The 17,938-nt window shown below is 40.5% G+C and overlaps 1 protein-coding gene across 3 annotated transcripts in view; it reads right to left on the minus strand.

Annotated features, from left to right (window-relative positions):
• The window catches only part of zgc:103482 (intracellular hyaluronan-binding protein 4), a 55,828-nt gene that overhangs the window by 1,019 nt on the left and 36,871 nt on the right, over window positions 1-17,938 (minus strand). For 2 of the 3 annotated variants that reach the window (XM_048527602.2, XM_059644615.1), the window contains 3 exons: window positions 10,216-10,296; window positions 8,371-8,548; window positions 7,773-7,967 (listed from right to left, as the gene is read on the minus strand). In XM_048527602.2, coding sequence (XP_048383559.2) covers window positions 7,773-7,967; window positions 8,371-8,548; window positions 10,216-10,296 — 454 coding nt within the window. The remainder of the gene's footprint in view (window positions 1-7,772; window positions 7,968-8,370; window positions 8,549-10,215; window positions 10,297-17,938) is intronic. The other variant, XM_059644616.1, reaches the window with a different exon arrangement.

The raw sequence follows: 17,938 nt of genomic DNA on the forward strand, positions 1-17,938 counted from the left end.
AAAGTTATTTTTATATACTGCAATGGAACAACTGCAATTGTTCATTCCTGTCTGGCACAAAACTAAAACAGGACAGGTAATCTGACCTTGTCTCGCAAGGGAAATTAGAGATAGTATTCAATCCAAGGAAAGGGCATACAAATTGGCCAAAATAAAAAAAAAGCAATGGACTCAAGGCTTGGCCATAATAGGAACTGCAGATGCTGGAGAATCCAAGATAACAAAGTGTGGAGCTGGATGAACACAGCAGGCCAAGCAGCATCTTGTGCTCCTAAGATGCTGCTTGGCCTGCTGTGTTCATCCAGCTCAACACTTTGTTATCTCTGTTGGCTCAAGGATTAGCAGCAGTTTAGATTTCAGCAAAAGACAAGAGGGAGGAAATGGAGTACAAAAATAAGCTTGGGAGGAAAATACAAACTGATTGTTAACGGCTCTTGCGGGTATGTGAAGAGGAAAGAAGAGAAGATAAATATAGGTTCATGAGAGGCAGAAACAGGACAAGTTATAATGAGAAACAAAGATGGCAGACAGATGACCAATTAGATACGTTTTGGTTATGTCTTAAAGGAGGCCTCTTGTAACATTGCAAAAATGATGTCAGGGTAAGTGAGAGGGTGGAACGAAAGGAAACCAGTCAGGAAACGATGTTGGGGAAATTAATGGGATAAAAGGCTAAAAAGATTGCCATGGCCAGATAATCTACATCTAGATCATTTAAGCAAGTGGTCCAGGAAACAGTGGATGCATTGGTCATCTTCTGTTCACTCTGGAATAGTTCCAATGGATTGGGGGTAGTTAAATGTAATTCATCTATTTAAAAAAGGAGATAGAGAGAAGGTATCAACAGTGGGCAAAATGCCAAAGTCCATTTAGAAGATTTAATAGCAGAGCACTCAAAATTTCTGAGTGACAAGATCAGACAGTCAACATGGATTTAGGAACACTCAATAAAGCTACTGGAATTTCAGTTATAACCTGGGATTTAGGAACACTTAATAAAGCTATTGGAATTTCAGGATATAACTGGTCGTGTATAAGGGAGAGCCAGTAAATGTGGTATACTTAGTCTTTTAGAAGACATTTGATAAGCTGTGACAGAGGATAAGTATATCAAATTAAAGCTGATGAGGGTAGTGTACAATGGGGTTAGAGAACTGGTTTACAGGACAGGAAACAGTAAGAATAAACAGATCTTAGCAAGTTGAGTAGATTTGTAGCTCAGGTTGAGGTTCTGCATGAGAGTTTGCTTGCTGAGCTGGAAGGTTAGTTTTCAGACGTTTCGTCACCATTCTAGGTAACATCAGTGAGCCTCCGATGAAGCACTGGTATTATGTCCCGCTTTCTATTTATCTGTTTAGGTTTCCTTGGGTTGGTGATGTCATTTCCTGTGTTGATGTCGTCATTTCTTGTTATTTTTCTCAGGGGATGGTAGATGGGCTCCAAATCAATGTGTTTGTTGAAGTAGTTCCGGTTTGAATGCCATGCTTCTAGGAATTCTCGTGTATGTCTCTGTTTGGCTTGTCCTAGGATGGATGTGTTGTCCCAATCAAAGTGGTGTCCTTCCTCATCTGTATGTAAGGATACTAGTGATAGTGGGTCATGTCGTTTTGTGGCTAGTTGATGTTCATGTTCCACAAAACGACATGACCCACTATCACTAGTATCCTTACATACAGATGAGGAAGGACACCACTTTGATTGGGACAACACATCCATCCTAGGACAAGCCAAATAGAGACATACACGAGAATTCCTAGAAGCATGGCATTCTAACCAGAACTCCATCAACAAACACATTGATTTGGAACCCATCTACCATCCCCTGACAAAAATAACAAGAAATGACATCACCAACCCAAGGAAACCTAAACAGGTAAATAGAAAGCGGGACACAATACCAGCGCTTCATCAGAGGCTCACTGATGATGTTACCTAGAATGGTGACGAAACGTCTGAAAACTAACCTTCCAGCTCAGTGAGCAAACTCACATCCAATAAACAGATCTTTTTCAAGTGGTAAACAGTGTTTAGTAGGCTACCACAAAAACTCAGGCTTGGGCCCCAGCTATTCAAGATATATACTATTAATTCATGAGGGAATTAAATGTAATATCTCCAAGTTTGGAGATTACACAAAGTTGGGTGGGAAGATGAGCTCTAAAAAGGATGCAGAGTTGCTTCAATGTGATGTAGACAAGTTGAGTGACTAGGCAATGCATAGCAAATAAGGTATAATGCAGTTAAATGTAACTTTATCCCCATTGTTAGCAAAACAAAGACAGATTATTACCAAGAGAGAGTAGGAACTGCCGATGCTGGAGAGAGAGAGAGATAGCACGGTGTGAAGCTTGATGAACACAGATTTAAACTTCTGATGCTGCTTGGCCTGCTAAGTTTAAATTTAAATTAAGTTTTCTGGAGAAGGATCTAGGCCCAAAACGTGAAATTTCCTGCTCCTCTGATGCTGCTTGGCCTGCTGTGTTCATCCAGCTTCACACGGTGTTATCACAGACTATTATCTGAATGATGACAGATTGTGGTGGTGCACGGAAACACATGTATCCTTGTAAACCATCACCAAAATCAAGGTGCAGCAGATGGTGATGGCAGCAAACAAACAGTTTGCTGGGCTTCATAGCAAGAGGATTCAAGTATAACAGCAGGGATGCCTTGCTCCAACTGTACAGGTCCTTCGTCAGACCATACCTGGAGTACTGTGGGAAACTGAATTATGAGTAGCTGTCTCATGGCCATTGACCAATAGCCATTAGGCAGATGAATGGCATAGCATTGATGGCCAGCCTCAAAATAAAGGTTATATTAACAGTGACAAGAGGGGATTGGCAAGAAAATCCAGAGAGATGAGCTAACCATCCTCTTGGGAGAAGATGGGGGCTCCCCCTGAGGAGCAAAGATTATTGATAGCAAGACCACCAAGACTGTTACAAGAATACATAGGACCATTGAACTGTTGGAGTGCGCTGCCTCCTCTATTCCAAGAACAGCTCTGAGATCTGTACGGTATTCTCATCTGTCACGAGTCAAATACATCCTTTCTTTGCATAATATTATTCCATATCTAAACTGCTGCTTCTCAAACTAAAATCAGCAAAATTGCAATAAATCGTCAACCACCTAAATTAAGTAACAGTGATTATGAATCCCCCACCGTCCCAAAATCAACACAAGGTAAAGGCAGTTTCTCATGGTAGCGGTATCCCACAAGGTTTCAATGTGGTATACTGCATCCACTGTACCCGGCGTGGCTTCCTCAAAATTGGGGAAACCAAGCGGAGGCTTGGGGACCACTTTGCAGAACACCGCTGCTCGGTTCGCAATAAACAACTGCACCTCCCAGTCGCAAACCATTTCCACTCCCCCTCCCGTTCTTTAGATGACATGTCCATCATGGGCCTCCTGCAGTGCCACAATGATGCCACCCGAAAGTTGCAGGAACAGCAACTCATATTCCGCTTGGGAACCCTGCAGCCCAATGGTATCAACGTGGACTTCACCAGCTTCAATATCTCCCCTTCCCCCACCGCATCCCAAAACCAGCCCAGTTCATCCCCTCCCCCCACTGCAACACACAGCCAGCCCAGCTCTTCCCCCCCCCCCACCCACTGCATCCCAAAACCAGTCCAACCTGTCTCTGCCTCCCTAACCTGTTCTTCCTCTCACCCATCCCTTCCTCCCACCCCAAGCCGCACCTCCATCTCCTACCTACTAACCTCATTCCACCTCCTTGACCTGTCTGTCTTCCTTGGACTGACCTATCCCCTCCCTACCTCCCCACCTATACTCTCCTCTCCACCTATCTTCTTTTCTCTCCATCTTCGGTCCACCTCCCCCTCTCTCCCTATTTATTCCAGAATCCTCACCCCATCCCCCTCTCTGATCAAGGGTCTAGGCCCGAAACGTCAGCTTTTGTGCTCCTGAGATGCTGCTGGGCCTGCTGTGTTCATCCAGCCTCACATTTCATTATCTTGGATTCTCCAGCATCTGCAGTTCCCATTATCACAGGTTTCATTCTGGAATCAGTTCTGTTCAGAGTTTACAATGATTTGGACATGGATTCCTCTTTATCAACTTTGCCTGTTACATCCTCAAAGAACTCTCACAAATTTGTCAAATATTATTTCTCTTTTGCCCAAACGTGTTGATTGTGTTGGATTCCATTAAGCTTTTAAGTGTCTTTTTTTTCATAAAAATAATGGACTTCCAGCAACTTCCCAAAGCCACCTTAGGCTAACTTGTATGCAGTTTCCCGGATTTTATCTCCATCTTCTTCAGAGCATCACATTACCAGTATTACAATCTGCTGGAATCCTCCTAGAATTCAGTGAGTTCTGAAACATTTCAGCAAATATCTCTGCAGATGCTTTCTTTAAGACAGCTTGACACAGATCATCAGGTCCTGGCAACTTTAGCCCCATTAGTCTGTCAAAATGTTTGTCTTTCCTGATACACTTACAAAATTTTACCTTCTGTTAGCAGCTTGCTTATATGATATCCCATTGTTAACAGATAGAGTTGTCTGCAGCAAAGCCCAAAGCAAAATACCGGTTTCAGTTATGTGCCATTTCCCTGTTACGTATTCTACAGTTACATTCTCCAAGGGTTCCATTCATTTTAGCTACTTTTTCTTTTTGTATTTCCAGAAAAGATCTTGCACATTTTCATCTTTTATTAGCTTTTTAATCATCCATGGGTGGTTCCTAAAAAAAATTCCCAAGCCTCTGGCCTAGCATTAATTTCCATCACTTTTCAGTTTTTAATTGGGTACATTCCTTGGCCACCCTTGTTAATCCTGGGTTGTTCATGCTTCTCAGTGTTCTTCCTTTTCACAGGAATACATTTTGATGAGCATTACGAAGTATCTACTGAAATATCTACCACTGCTCATTCATTGACTTTTCCCTTAATTTATTTTCTCAACCCACTTTGACAACTCCTCCTTCACATTTCTGTAATTGCATTTCTCAAAATTAAGGACAACAGCTTCAGAGGGGAGTTGCTCTCCCTCAAAAGGGAATTTGAAATTTTACCATGTTACAATTGCTACCTCCTTGGAGGTCCTTAACTACAAAGTCTCATTCATCCTACCACATCGTGTCACAAGCACCATAGCATCTGAAGAACGTCACATGTTCCTTTCACATTGCCGACATTTATTATGCATGTGACTGCCAATGTCCAAATCCAGTGATAATGGACACTCCGACACTTCCGCCATCTACAATCCAACCCCACCACCCAAGATATTTTTCCATCCCCACCCCTGTCTGCCTTCCAGAGAGACCATTCTCTCTGTGACTCCCTTGTTCGCTCCACACTGCCCTCCAACCCCACCACACCTGGCACCTTCCCCTGCAACCGCAGGAAATGCTACATTTGCCCCCACACCACCTCCCTCACCCCCATCCCAGGCCCCAAGATGACTTTCCACATTAAGCAGAGGTTCACCTGCACATCTGCCAATGTGGTATACTGCATCCACTGTACCCGGTGTGGCTTCCTCTACATTGGGGAAACCAAGCGGAGGCTTGGGGACCGCTTTGCGGAACACCTCCGCTCAGTCCGTAACAACTCCCCCTCCCATTCTTCAGACGACATGTCCATCATGGGCCTCCTGCAGTGCCACAAGGATGCCATCCGAAGGTTGCAGGAACAGCAACTCATATTCCGCTTGGGAACCCTGCAGCCCAATGGTATCAATGTGGACTTCACCAGCTTCAAAATCTCCCCTTCCCCCACCGCATCCCAAAACCAGCCCAGTTCGTCCCCTCCCCCCACTGCATCACACAACCAGCCTGTCAGCCTGTCTCTGCCTCCCTAACCTGTTCTTCCTCTCATCCATCCCTTCCTCCCACCTCAAGCCGCACCTTCATTTCCTACCTACTAACCTCATTCCCACCTCCTTGACCTGTTCGTCTTCCCTGGACTGACCTATCCCCTCCCTACCTCCCCACCTATACTCTCCTCTCCATCTTCGGTCCACCTCCCCCTCTCTCCCTATTTATTCCAGAACCCTCTCCCCATCCCCCTCTTTGATGAAGGGTCTAGGCCCGAAACGTCAGCTTTTGTGCTCCTGAGATGCTGCTTGGCCTGCTGTGTTCATCTAGCTCCACACTTTGTTATCCAAATGCAATGAATTGGTTTTTGAAAAAAGACATGGAACACCACCGCATTATTGAAGCAGAGGTGGTGTTAACATGCACACGTGAATGACTAGTTGAAGGGAAGAGATCAGGTAAATGAATCGAGAAGAGTTGTTCATGTTAATTTCATTTTTCACATGGGTTAGTAGGAACAAATGTCCTGTTTCCATTATAATAATTTCTTTGCAATTCTTAAGATGTGGATGAATCAAAATACATTAAACAGAAATCTCAAAGTGAACTATTAGAACTATCTTAAATAAATTGTTGAGTTTTTAGGAGGGCAGGGACAGAAGCCAAAATATTACTATAGTCAATAGTTAATAATCCCATTTTCTCTAACCTCTTCCAACTCTCAGATCTGTTTGTCCTGGATTCACTTCTTTCCAGAGCTCTAGAATTCCTCACTAAGCCACAATGTCACTCCACTTGCTAAGTCACTCCTTTACAAATACTTCTGTGGCACAGCTTTTGGTCTCTATCCTATCTTCGTTGGCAAATGTTTTGATAAGATTCCTTTGAAAGGTCTAGGGGTGTTGTTAAAGCACTGTTACTAATGGAAGCATTCACTGCTTTCACGTGTGATAGTTCTTGATTCATATCCATGTTATGAATTTATGCTCCATATAAAATAACTAAATCAAAAGTAGATTCCAGGTTGTAAATTTAAAGAAACGAAAGCCACATTCCAGTGGCTTGTAATCTCCATTAAAGATGGCAAAACATTTGTGTTATTGTACCTTCTACATTCCAAAACCATTGAAATGGAGATCACCTGTCTGCAAAACTTCATCAGCACTTTGGCAGAGTACAAACCTGTGGGTAAGTGTCATTACGGCTTAACCACTTGGACAACGGGACTCAAACGAATTTGCAGAGACGCAATCCAGTAACACAAACCAGACAACTAGAAGCCACTAACCATGACCAAATTTGGGTCATGGGACAGTTGGAGGGTCATGTGGCAAGTCAGCTACCCCTTGTGTAGGTAAGCACCTAACATCAGTAAATAAAACACCGCAGAAGAACAACCAAGCGTATTCCCTCTTTCTTCATTCAATATGAAAGTTTTGAAATCTGCCAAATGGATTTTGACCATCCATGTGTTGTCGGCACAGACATTTCTCATGAACTCAATCTAGCAATTGCATATTCAGAAAAACAGATTATCTGTATCACTAAAATACCTTGACACCCAGTCCAGATCAATCACCAAATTCAGCCTAAAGTCATCTAAGTCTCCAACCTTCAAAGCTGAATACCATTTGCCTTCACTGGATTTTAAATTAATTATTTATCTAATCTAATTGATTTTATGTGCATGAAAGTCATGAGGGTATTATTTTCTTTTACCAGGTGAAGTACAAAACAAAGTAGTAATTTTTTATTAGACAGACAAGGAAAGTATCTTGTGTCTTTTATAATCACAACATGCATCACTGAACTGACAAGTATATCCTTTGTTTAGGTCAAATGAAGAGTACAGAAAGAGATGGCTATTCCACCCTCCTCACTTGATCGCATCACATGGTCACATGCAAAAACTTTTTGTACTTTCCCAAAATGCACAGCTCCCTCCTGAGCGCCCTACTCCAAAAAAGTGAAGACCACCTTTACCATATCCACAGCTGGCACCTCTGGCCTGGTTTCAGCAATTCGCTTGGCTCTTCCACGGCCTCTAGCACCACCACGTCCTCGACCAGGGCGTGTAAGACTGCCAAAGTTAATGTCTAATTTGGAAGTGATGTCATTTGCTGATCGTCTAAAGTAATGGTGATCTTCCTCATCAGATTCCTCTTTCTGTTCCTAGGGTAGGAACAACAAAGTTTGCAATCACTGACATGACAGACATTGACTGATGAGAAGAGAACAGGCTTTTATTTTAAAAACAATATAAACTGGTAGCTGCCAAGTCATCTCCAGTCTTTGGATCTCTGGGACTCCTACGTCTGCTCTAAGAATGTAGTGGGTGAAACAGTTTACTGACCAAACTGGACAACATACACTGGTTTCTCATTACCTCATGTAGAGATACTGCAGCCTCCATTCAGCACTCACGTGAAATTTTAGAGAGGTCAAGGATAAGCAGACCAGATAGCCAACTCCGACCACAAAGACAAAGCAAAATCTAGCTCTATGCTTTCAAACTTTGCATGATTTGGTTAATATTAACAGCTGTTGATACAGTTTTACAATCCAATCAACTTACATCCCCTTCATATTTAGACTTATGGATCACAACCGCCTTCAACAAAACACTGGAGTCTGGTTTGCGGATGTTGAATTCCTTCTTGAAGCGCGTCTGTTCCTGAAGTGCCTTCCATTCATCCAGAGTCATTTCATGTGGACCATCATCTACCGTTGCTTCATGCTCCCCTTCGTTCAGTCTACAACATAAAAGTATAGGCAAAATAATGGTTAACTTCTGAAAGTATCTGTGAATATTGTAAGTCAAAAGATGTTATTGTCTTAGTTTTGATTATTTAATGACTTTTTCTACTCTCCTCCTCATCACAGGTTCTCCCTTCTGTTCGTTTCCCTGGTTCTGTACCTAAATGTCAATTCTAATGAAAGATTACTGATCCGAAATGGCAACTTTCTCCATTGCTGCCTGACATTTCCAACATTTTTCTTCAAATTTCCAGTATACGTACAAGTTTGTTTCTTCTTGCCCTAGAAAAAATGGACTTGTTTTATGATAAAATTTATTATTTTTCTAACTGACTTAAGGGCTTCTAAAGCAGATAGCACAGTCTTTCAAAACAATCACTGCAAGGCAAACAAAACAGCGCTGTTGGGGTGGTAAACAACCTTTGGCCTCACCCCCAGTTTCTTTAATCCTTGTTCATCCATTCCACCGAGGAACAGGTGGATGCAAACATAGTACCACAATTTTCTGGGAACCACATACCAAACAAGCAGGTACTGGAGGCTATAGGAAGACACATCTACAAAAAAGATGCGCAGAAACAATTGTTTGAAACTGTTAGAGAAAAAATTTCCAGAATTGAAGTCTTTCTTGCAACAGGGGACTATAATGTGGTGAGATTATCAATACGATATTTAATCCAGGATATCATCATGAATACAACATCCACTAAGTGCCCAGAAAAGATGGTGGACAGAAAAAGCCATTGACACAACCCTATATGTTAAGAATATCTGGGAGTGTATAACTTGACAGTGTGCAAGACAAAGGACTGAACAATCAACTGTGCTTGTCACAAGTTTAATGCAGAAGGACAAAACTAGTACTAAGAATATACTTGTGACTCCATGTTAACTAATGAAGGAAGACAGCATGTTCCACAAGATAGAATATGTAAGGGAGGTGTGCAAAGAAAGCTATTTTTAACGGGCAACTTGAAATTAAATATAATCAGTAATAACTTAATGGGTTCACAGCTCAAGATCACAAATGTTATCAGCGATTGATTTATGACCCAGTATCAGTGACACATGTACTCCAAATGGTGTTGAAATAGCCTATGATTAAGTTGAAAAAGACCTACCAGCCTTAGTAGACTTGACACTATGTCCAACCAATGCAGAGCCACAATCAACAAAGTAAATAGAGTGCTGACCTATATAACCAAAATAGCAGAGCACAAGTCAGATGAAGTCATGTGCAAACTGTATAGTGCCAATCAGACCATACTTTGAGTACTGTCTCCAGCTCTGGTTCCCAAGACATTCAATTACTGGAAACAGTATGCAGGAAAACCCCAAAACTGATCCATAGTGTTAAGTCTGAGTTGTAAGGAAAGACTGAAGAAAGGCTAGGAAAACTTGGGGTTTTCAGCTTTAAAAGATACCTTCAGAAGTGAAGTATTGATCGCACAAGATGATCTGTGCGTGGAATGGACTTCTGGATGGGACAGTGAAAAAATACCCAAGCTATTCAACAAAGTCATTTTTTAAAAATTCCATCTAGATGAATGAATAAAGATGAATCACACTGCCGCTATCATCCACAAGTATTTTGTATCTGTTCAGAAGATGAGTCAATAATGAATACTCCATAGCAGAAGTAGTCTAGAAGCAGTGAACTCACTTATTCTCTGTATCGCCTTCAAGTGCATCTTGGGATTCTTCCATTTCAGTTGCCTCTTCAACTGGAGCCGTCTCAGTCTCTCTAAATATGTGCATGGGGAGCATGGGGACAAAGAGGAGAGGAAAGATCACTCAGTCTGATCCCAAGTAGTCATGAACAACATTCCCTTTCAGACTCTGTTGTGGATGTGAGTTTGCTCGCTGAGCTGGAAGGTTAGTTTTCAGACGTTTTGTCACCATTCTAGGTAACATCAGTGAGCCTCCAAAACAGCGCTGGTGTTATGTCCCGCTTTCTATTTATCTGGTTAGGTTTCCTTGGGTTGGTGATGTCATTTCCTGTTCTTTTTCTCAGGGGATGGTAGATTGGCTCCAAGTCAAGCTACCATCCCCTGAGAAAAAGAACAGGAAATGACATCACCAACCCAAGGAAACCTAACCAGATAAATAGAAAGCGGGACACAACACCAGCACTTCGTCAGAGGCTCACTGATATTACCTAGAATGGTGACAAAACGTCTGAAAACTAACCTTCCAGCTCAGTGTGCAAGCTCACATCCAGAATCTCAACCTGAGCTACAAATCTTCTCAAAACTCGCTAGAATCTGTTGTACCCAAAATTTCAAACAGACTCTACTAAGTTTTTTTTATGCTGCCATACAAATGATATACATTCACAGAATAAGGCCTTAATGATACCTTCCAGGAACCTGGTTCATAAGACATAACATCCAAAAAAAAATTCATATCCTCAGTGAATCATAGCTTTTAACTCTGACCTACACCCGAGTTAGATCGGGAGAACTTCCTAGATAACTTCTGTCCAGAGTTCAAGTTAGTTAATCCCATAAATGCCTTGGATGTAGAGTATTTAACATAACCATCCCTCAAATGAAGAAGTTGCCAAAGATTTGTTTTTCCCCCTAATAGCTTGCTTAGGTTTGGCCAGTTAGGTTTCCCAGACATTTTAAAGATCTGAGAATTCTCTCTCCAGATTACATACTCCTCCACTGAAGGAGTATACAGAGCAGGATTGGTTTCAGTTGTAACAGAAAGAGATTATTCACTAATTTTACAATTTCATCAACATAAATCAACAAGCAAAACACCAAGTGAATAAATACACCATTACGCTGAAAACTGAAAAATGAAATACCAAGTCTAATAGAAATCAGTTATGTTGAACTATTCAAGATCATCTAAGAACATCCAGGAATATCCAAGAGTTGAACATTCAATGGGCCTTTAAAATTTTATCAGGGCCAAAGCAAAGATGGTATGTTCTCCCAGTGGGATAAAATATCTTTTGAAAACTATGGTGGTTGAATATTTCTGAAATTTCAATTGAAAATGTCTTTTATATTCTTTTTCCCTGGCTTTGCAAATGCAGGTGTTAACTTTATGAAGGCTCCTCGCATTTTTGTATGATGCTGCATCATTTAACATAAATTCTTTAATCATTCAGTGAATAATTATGAAGTTGTGACCTTTTATCTAGCTGATTCACATTTGATGTTTTATACTCATATAGATAGATAGTCTTCTTATCTCTCGAATGCTCTTTCATTCTTAAAAGAAATTTTAAGAAAAGATTATCAGTAACAATGTTTCATTTCCTTGTCTTTAGCAGTGCTCTCTTCTTCTGGTTTGTAATGATATTCATGTGATAATGATCTTTGCCATCCCTTATCAGATGGGCAATTCCAGTATTCCTGTTATGTTCACACCTCTGACCTCTGCGTGCTGATGCCATGTCTCCTACCAGACATTCTTTTTAATGAGAAAAAGTATAGCTTGTACCTTTTTGTGGTCTGTGCTCAATTAATAGCATGTCTCTCATCTTCATGATCCATTCTAGGTACACTCATTTCAAAGTGGACCTTTCTGGATTTCCCTCCAGCTGCAGTGACATATTTAATGGTTCACTCCTAAATGAATCTTTAGAAATGTTTTTAACATCCAACTGTCCTACCCAATAAGTTAATATTTATTTCTCAATCAAACCCTTACCACAAATCAGATATTACAAAAATAGGTTTCTAGCTTGTTCTCTCCGATACTTCCATTTTCTATATTCCCCCAAATCAATTTTATTTCCTTTGATAACATTGCAGGTTTATTGCATCGAACAGTCAAGAAAGCCTACCTCTCACACAAGGTTAGCCTAAAGCTGAAGGAAATCACAGAATAAGACTCTTCAGGAAAGAAAGCAACTTTTCGCTCTGTTTCTTTGTTTTAAACTATTTGTTTTCTTTTCAATTATTTATCAATGTAATTTTTAAGAGTTGTACTCCTTAACTACAAATTATAGAACAGTACAGTTTTTCTTTTAAGTAGAAAGAGGACTACCTAACTAAAAAGAAACAAAAACAATAAATGCATAATTTTCAGGACGGCAAACTGTAACTAGTATCACAGAGGTCAGTGATGGATATGTTTTTGATCTACATTGATGACTTGGATAAAGGACCAACTATATGATGGACAAATTTGCTAGTGATATCAAGATAGGTAGAAAAGCAAGTTATGAGGAGGATACAAAAGTCTGGAAGGCTATCAAAAGGTTAAGCGAGTTACAAAAATGGCAGATGGAGTATGCTACACGAAGGAGGTCCACCTTTGCACGAGAAATAGAAAAGCAAAATTAGATTTAAATGGGAACTACAGAATTCAGCAATACAACAGCATATGTTTACAAATCATAAAAAGTCAGCATCCTGATATGAAAGTTACATGGAAGGCAAATGAAAACTAGCCGTTATTACAAAATAATTGAGTAGAAAGGGAGAGAAATGTGGCTAAAGTGAATCAGGACTTTGGTGCAACCATACATAGCACACCGTGCACAGTTTTAGTTACATTACTTGAGAAGGGGCATTCTGCATTGGAAGTAGTTCAGAGAAGACTGACTAAGCTGGTTCCTGGGATAAGGAACTTGTCTCATGAGAAAACATGGAACTGGTAGGGCCTATACACATGGGAGTTTAAAAAAAAAGAGAATAACCTACTGATTAAGAAAATAAGGGAGCTTGACAGGGAAAGTGTTTATTCTTGTGATGGAACACTTTTTTGTAAAAAAAAATTAGTTCCTGGGATGCGAATAATGCTAGATACGACGGCATTCACTGCCCATCAGTTCGGTTTTGAGATGGTGGTGGTAAACTACGTTCCCAACAACTGCTCTCCTGGGAGAGAATTACATCCTTACTGTTAAGAAGTTCCAAAATTTTGACCCAGCATCAGCTTAAAGGGTTGTACAGTTCTAAGTTAAGATGCTGTGCATCCTTAAAAGGGAAACTTGCAGGTGGTGGTGTTTCCATGTATCTGCTACCCTTGTCCTTGTAGGTGACAGAGGCATTCGGCTTGGACGATGGCGCCAAGAGGGAACTTACAGATAGAGAAACAGAAAACGTTGGAAAATCTCAGCAGGTCAGGCAGCATCTATGGAGGGAAATCAGAGTTAACACTTTGTGTTCAGTGACCCTTCTTCAGAATGAGGTTTTGTTCTGAAGGGTCACTGGGCCCAAAACATTAACCCAGATTTCTCTCCGCATATGCTGGCAGACCTGCTGAGATTTTCCAGCATTTTCTGTTTTCGTTTCACATTTCCAGCATCTTTTGATTGTTTTTTTGAGATTTAGTGCAAGATTGGAGTGTTTCTCCTCAAAAGGTGCACACTGTTAGCACAGTTACGTCAGTGAATGAAGTTGTTTTAGTTTTGAAACTATGTTAATTAAGCAGGCTGATATGCTCTGGTTAGTGTTGAGCTTCAGAAGTTTTGGAGCGGCACCAGCAGGGCTTTTACAGATCATATGGCAAGCAGACAGGGAGGTAAGTTACTTGCCACGACCAGCTCTTGTAGCCAGAGTCTCTATATGGTTGGTCAAGTTCAGTGTCTAGTCAATGGTAAACTACAAGATGTTTAAAGTGGGACTTCTAGTGATGGAAAACCATTGTGTGTCAAAGGAATAGGATTTAGCCCAAGCCAGATACTGTCCAAATCTTGCTGCATAAAGCCATAAAAACCTACTGAATAACAGCTATGGTCCATCTGGCCCCTCACTGTGGCAACACAGTGGCTCAGTGGTTAGCACTCCAGGGACCCAGGTTCGATTTCAGCCTCAGTCTGTGTGGAGTTTGCACATTCTCCCCATGTCTGCATGTGTTTCCTCTGGGCGCTCTGGTTTCCTCCTACAGTCCAAAGACGTGCAGACTGGGTGGATCGGCCATGCTAAATTACCCGTAGTGTTCAGGGGTGTGGGGGTTACGGGGGATGGGTCTGGGTGGGATACTTCAAGGGGTGGTGTGGACTTGTGGGGCTGAAGGGCCTGTTTCCAGACTGTAGGGAATCTAATCTAATCATCATTCCCTGCCATTCAACTAGATTACAGCTGATCCACCTAAGGCTTTAACTCCTCTTTTATGCCAGCTCAACATTCATTGATTTTTGAAAAATCAATCTGCCTACTCTAAATAGTTGCAATGTTCTAGCTTTCACAACTCTCTGGGATAGAGAATTCTAAACATTCTCTAACCTCTGTAAGAAGAAATTTCTTCTCACCTCAGTTTTAAAGTACTCTTCTTACCACATCCCCAAATTCAAAATTCTCCCACTTGTGGAAACCTTTCCCTAAAATCTAATTTGTCAGGCACCTTTAGAATCTTTCATGTTTCAATAAGATCACGGCTTATTCTTCTAAACTTTACTGAATACAAAACGGCCCTGTTTAGCCCAACCATTCAACCCATCTATATTGTTTTACCGATTTCTTACGCCCTCATCACAACATGCCCTCCCAAATACAATTGTATCATTAGCAAATTTGGATATTACAGTGCCGCTTCCCCCAGGTCATTAATATAGATAGTAATTAAGTTCTAGAACGGACATTTGTGGCACTTTACCAGTTAAGTCTTTCCAACTTTAAAATATCTGTAATCCTAATTCTCTTCTTTCTGTGCATTAATCAAAACCCAATCCACATTATTATACGAACCCAATAATGAGCTCTTATCCTGCGCAATAACCTTTTCTTAGACACCTTATTGACTACCTTCTGAAAATCCAATGGCATATCTACTGGATCCCCTTACCAGTTCTGCTTGGTACATCCTTAAAGAAGTCTAGTAAATTTGTCTGTTATGACAGTTGTACAAAACCATTTTGACTCTGTTAAGCTTTTCTAAATATCTTGCTAGATTTTTTTTAATAACAGACTGTGTCATTTTCCTGACAATAAATTTAGTCTGACTGGACCACAGTCTCCTGCTGTCTAATTCCTGCAGATACTCCACTTGACCACTTGTGTTAATCAAAGGTGGTTCAATCTTCTCAGGGTCTTCCTTTCTGACCAGAATAAAGTTTTGCCGAGCATTATGAAACAAACCTTCCAGCTCAGCAAGCAAACTTACGTCCAGAACCTCAAGCTGAGCTACAAATCTTCTCAAAACTCATTATGAAACATCTGCTTCAAACGTCTGGTGACTGCTCATCCACTGGCTTTCCCCGAGACTATTTTCCCAACCTGCTTCAGACAACTCTTTCTTCATACCTCCATAATTACCTCTTTATGTTGAGGTCACTGGTTTGGGATTCAAGTTGCATTCTCTCAAACATTTGAGATTCTACTGTTTTGTGATTACTACTCCTTAGAGGATCCTAAACTAGAAGGTCTCTCATTAATCCTCTCTCATTATACATTACATTACTAGATTCAACAAAGCCTGTTCCTGGATGGTTCTGCAACAAACTGCTTTAAGAAACAAGCCCCCTCATTTCAGAAACTCAGCTTCAATATGACTGTCGCCAATATACTTTGATTAATCAATAACCCATGAAGTTAAAATAATCCATTACAATTGTAGAGCCCATCTTATACACATTATTTCTTAGTTTATATTTTGTCCTACAGTGAGGCAACTCTTCAAATACTGATAATTGTCTCTTACCCATGACCTCTTTCCATTATTCCTTATTTCCATGCAAAATGAATCTACAGCACCTTGCAACAGTACTTACCAATGTGGTAATACACTCCTTTATTAACAAAAGGAAGTCAATGAGAAAAGAAAGACAAGAGTCAAAGTATGTAGTAACTCTGAAGAAGTAAATTGCATTTATTTCAATGCAAGGGTTTCACAGGTAAGCCTGATGAACTCAGAGCATGTTTAAGAACATGGGATTGGGACATATAGATATTACACAAACTTGGCTGAGAGATGGACAGAACTGGCAGCTCAATGTTCTGGGTTTTGGATGCTGTAGGAAAGATAGGAAAGGCGGCAAGAAAGGATGGGGGTGGGTTGGCATTTTTGATTAAGGAATATGCTATTGCTGTAACTAGAGACAATATTTTTGCAAAAAAACTGTCCAGTGAAAATCTATGGGTACAAGTTAAAAATAAGGAAAGATTGCTTTGATGGATTGTACTACAGGCTCCCAAATAGTCAGAGGGAAATTGAGAAACAAATCTGTAGGGAAATTTCAGACATATGGAAGCATAATGTTGTAACAATGAGAGATTTTAATTTTCTAAACACTGACTGGGGTTACCACCTTGTTACAGATTTGCATGGTGAAGAATTTGTCAAATGTGTTCAAGAAATCTCCTTTATCAACATGTGGATGCTCCTACAGGAGAAGGTACAAAACGAGACCTTCTTTTGGCCAGTAGGGGAGCACAGATAACTGAAGTAAAAGGATAAGGATAAGGATAAGCCTTCCATCAAAATTAAAGCTTTTAACTAGAGTAATTTTAATGGTACGAGACTAGAACTTTCAAAAGTTGATTGGAGTAGACTTTTTCAGGTAAAAGGACTTCTGACAAGCGGGAGGGCTTCAAGAGTGTGATGCCGAGAGTTCAGAGGCATTATGTTCCTGTTAGTGAAGGGTAAAGCTAGTAAGAATAAGAAGCAATGCATGAATAAAGATATTGAGGCTCTAGTCAACAATAAGAGAATCTTATTTTAGATATTAACAAGTTGGTTCAAGTGAATCTCTAAAATCAATATTAAAAAAGAGAGAGTGTGGGGCATTCAGAGGAAAGAAATCAAGTAAGCAAAGAAGAGATAGGAGTAGCAATGGCAGATAAGGTCAAGGATAATCCAAAGAGATTCTACAAATATATTAAGAGTAAAAGGTTATTACTGTGCAGAAAGAAGGGGAAGCTACAGAATGCAGAGAAATAAACTCTGATGTTTTACAAACAGTTCATATCACAGAAGATGTGGTTCTGGAGTTCTTAGAGAATATAAAGGTGGATAAATCTCCAGGACCTGATCTAATGTATCCCAGAACATTGAGGGGCATAAAGGAGAAAATTTGAGAGACCCCCTTGCAGAAATGTTTGCAATATCTACAACTATGGGTAAGGTACCTGATGACTGGAGGGTGGCTAATGTTGTACCTTTGTTTGAGAAAGGTTGTAAGCAGAAAAATCAGGGAACTATAAACTTGTGAATCTGACTTTGGTGGGTACATTGTTGGACAGGATTATAAAAGATAGGATTTATGGACATTTACAGAGGTAAAAAATTGATTAGGGATAGTCAGCATGGCTTTGCGCAAGGAAAATAGTGTCTCACAAACTTGATTGAGTTTTTGTGAGAAGTTAGCAAAAGAATTTAAGGGGGGGGGGGCAGAGCAGTAGACTTTGTTTACTTGGGCTTTAGTAAAAGCCTTCAAAGTTCGGCATGGTAAAGTTAGGTCACATGGGATTCAGGGTGAG

Source organism: Stegostoma tigrinum, chromosome 3 (assembly GCF_030684315.1).
Source record: "Stegostoma tigrinum isolate sSteTig4 chromosome 3, sSteTig4.hap1, whole genome shotgun sequence".
Lineage (NCBI taxonomy): Eukaryota > Metazoa > Chordata > Chondrichthyes > Orectolobiformes > Stegostomatidae > Stegostoma > Stegostoma tigrinum.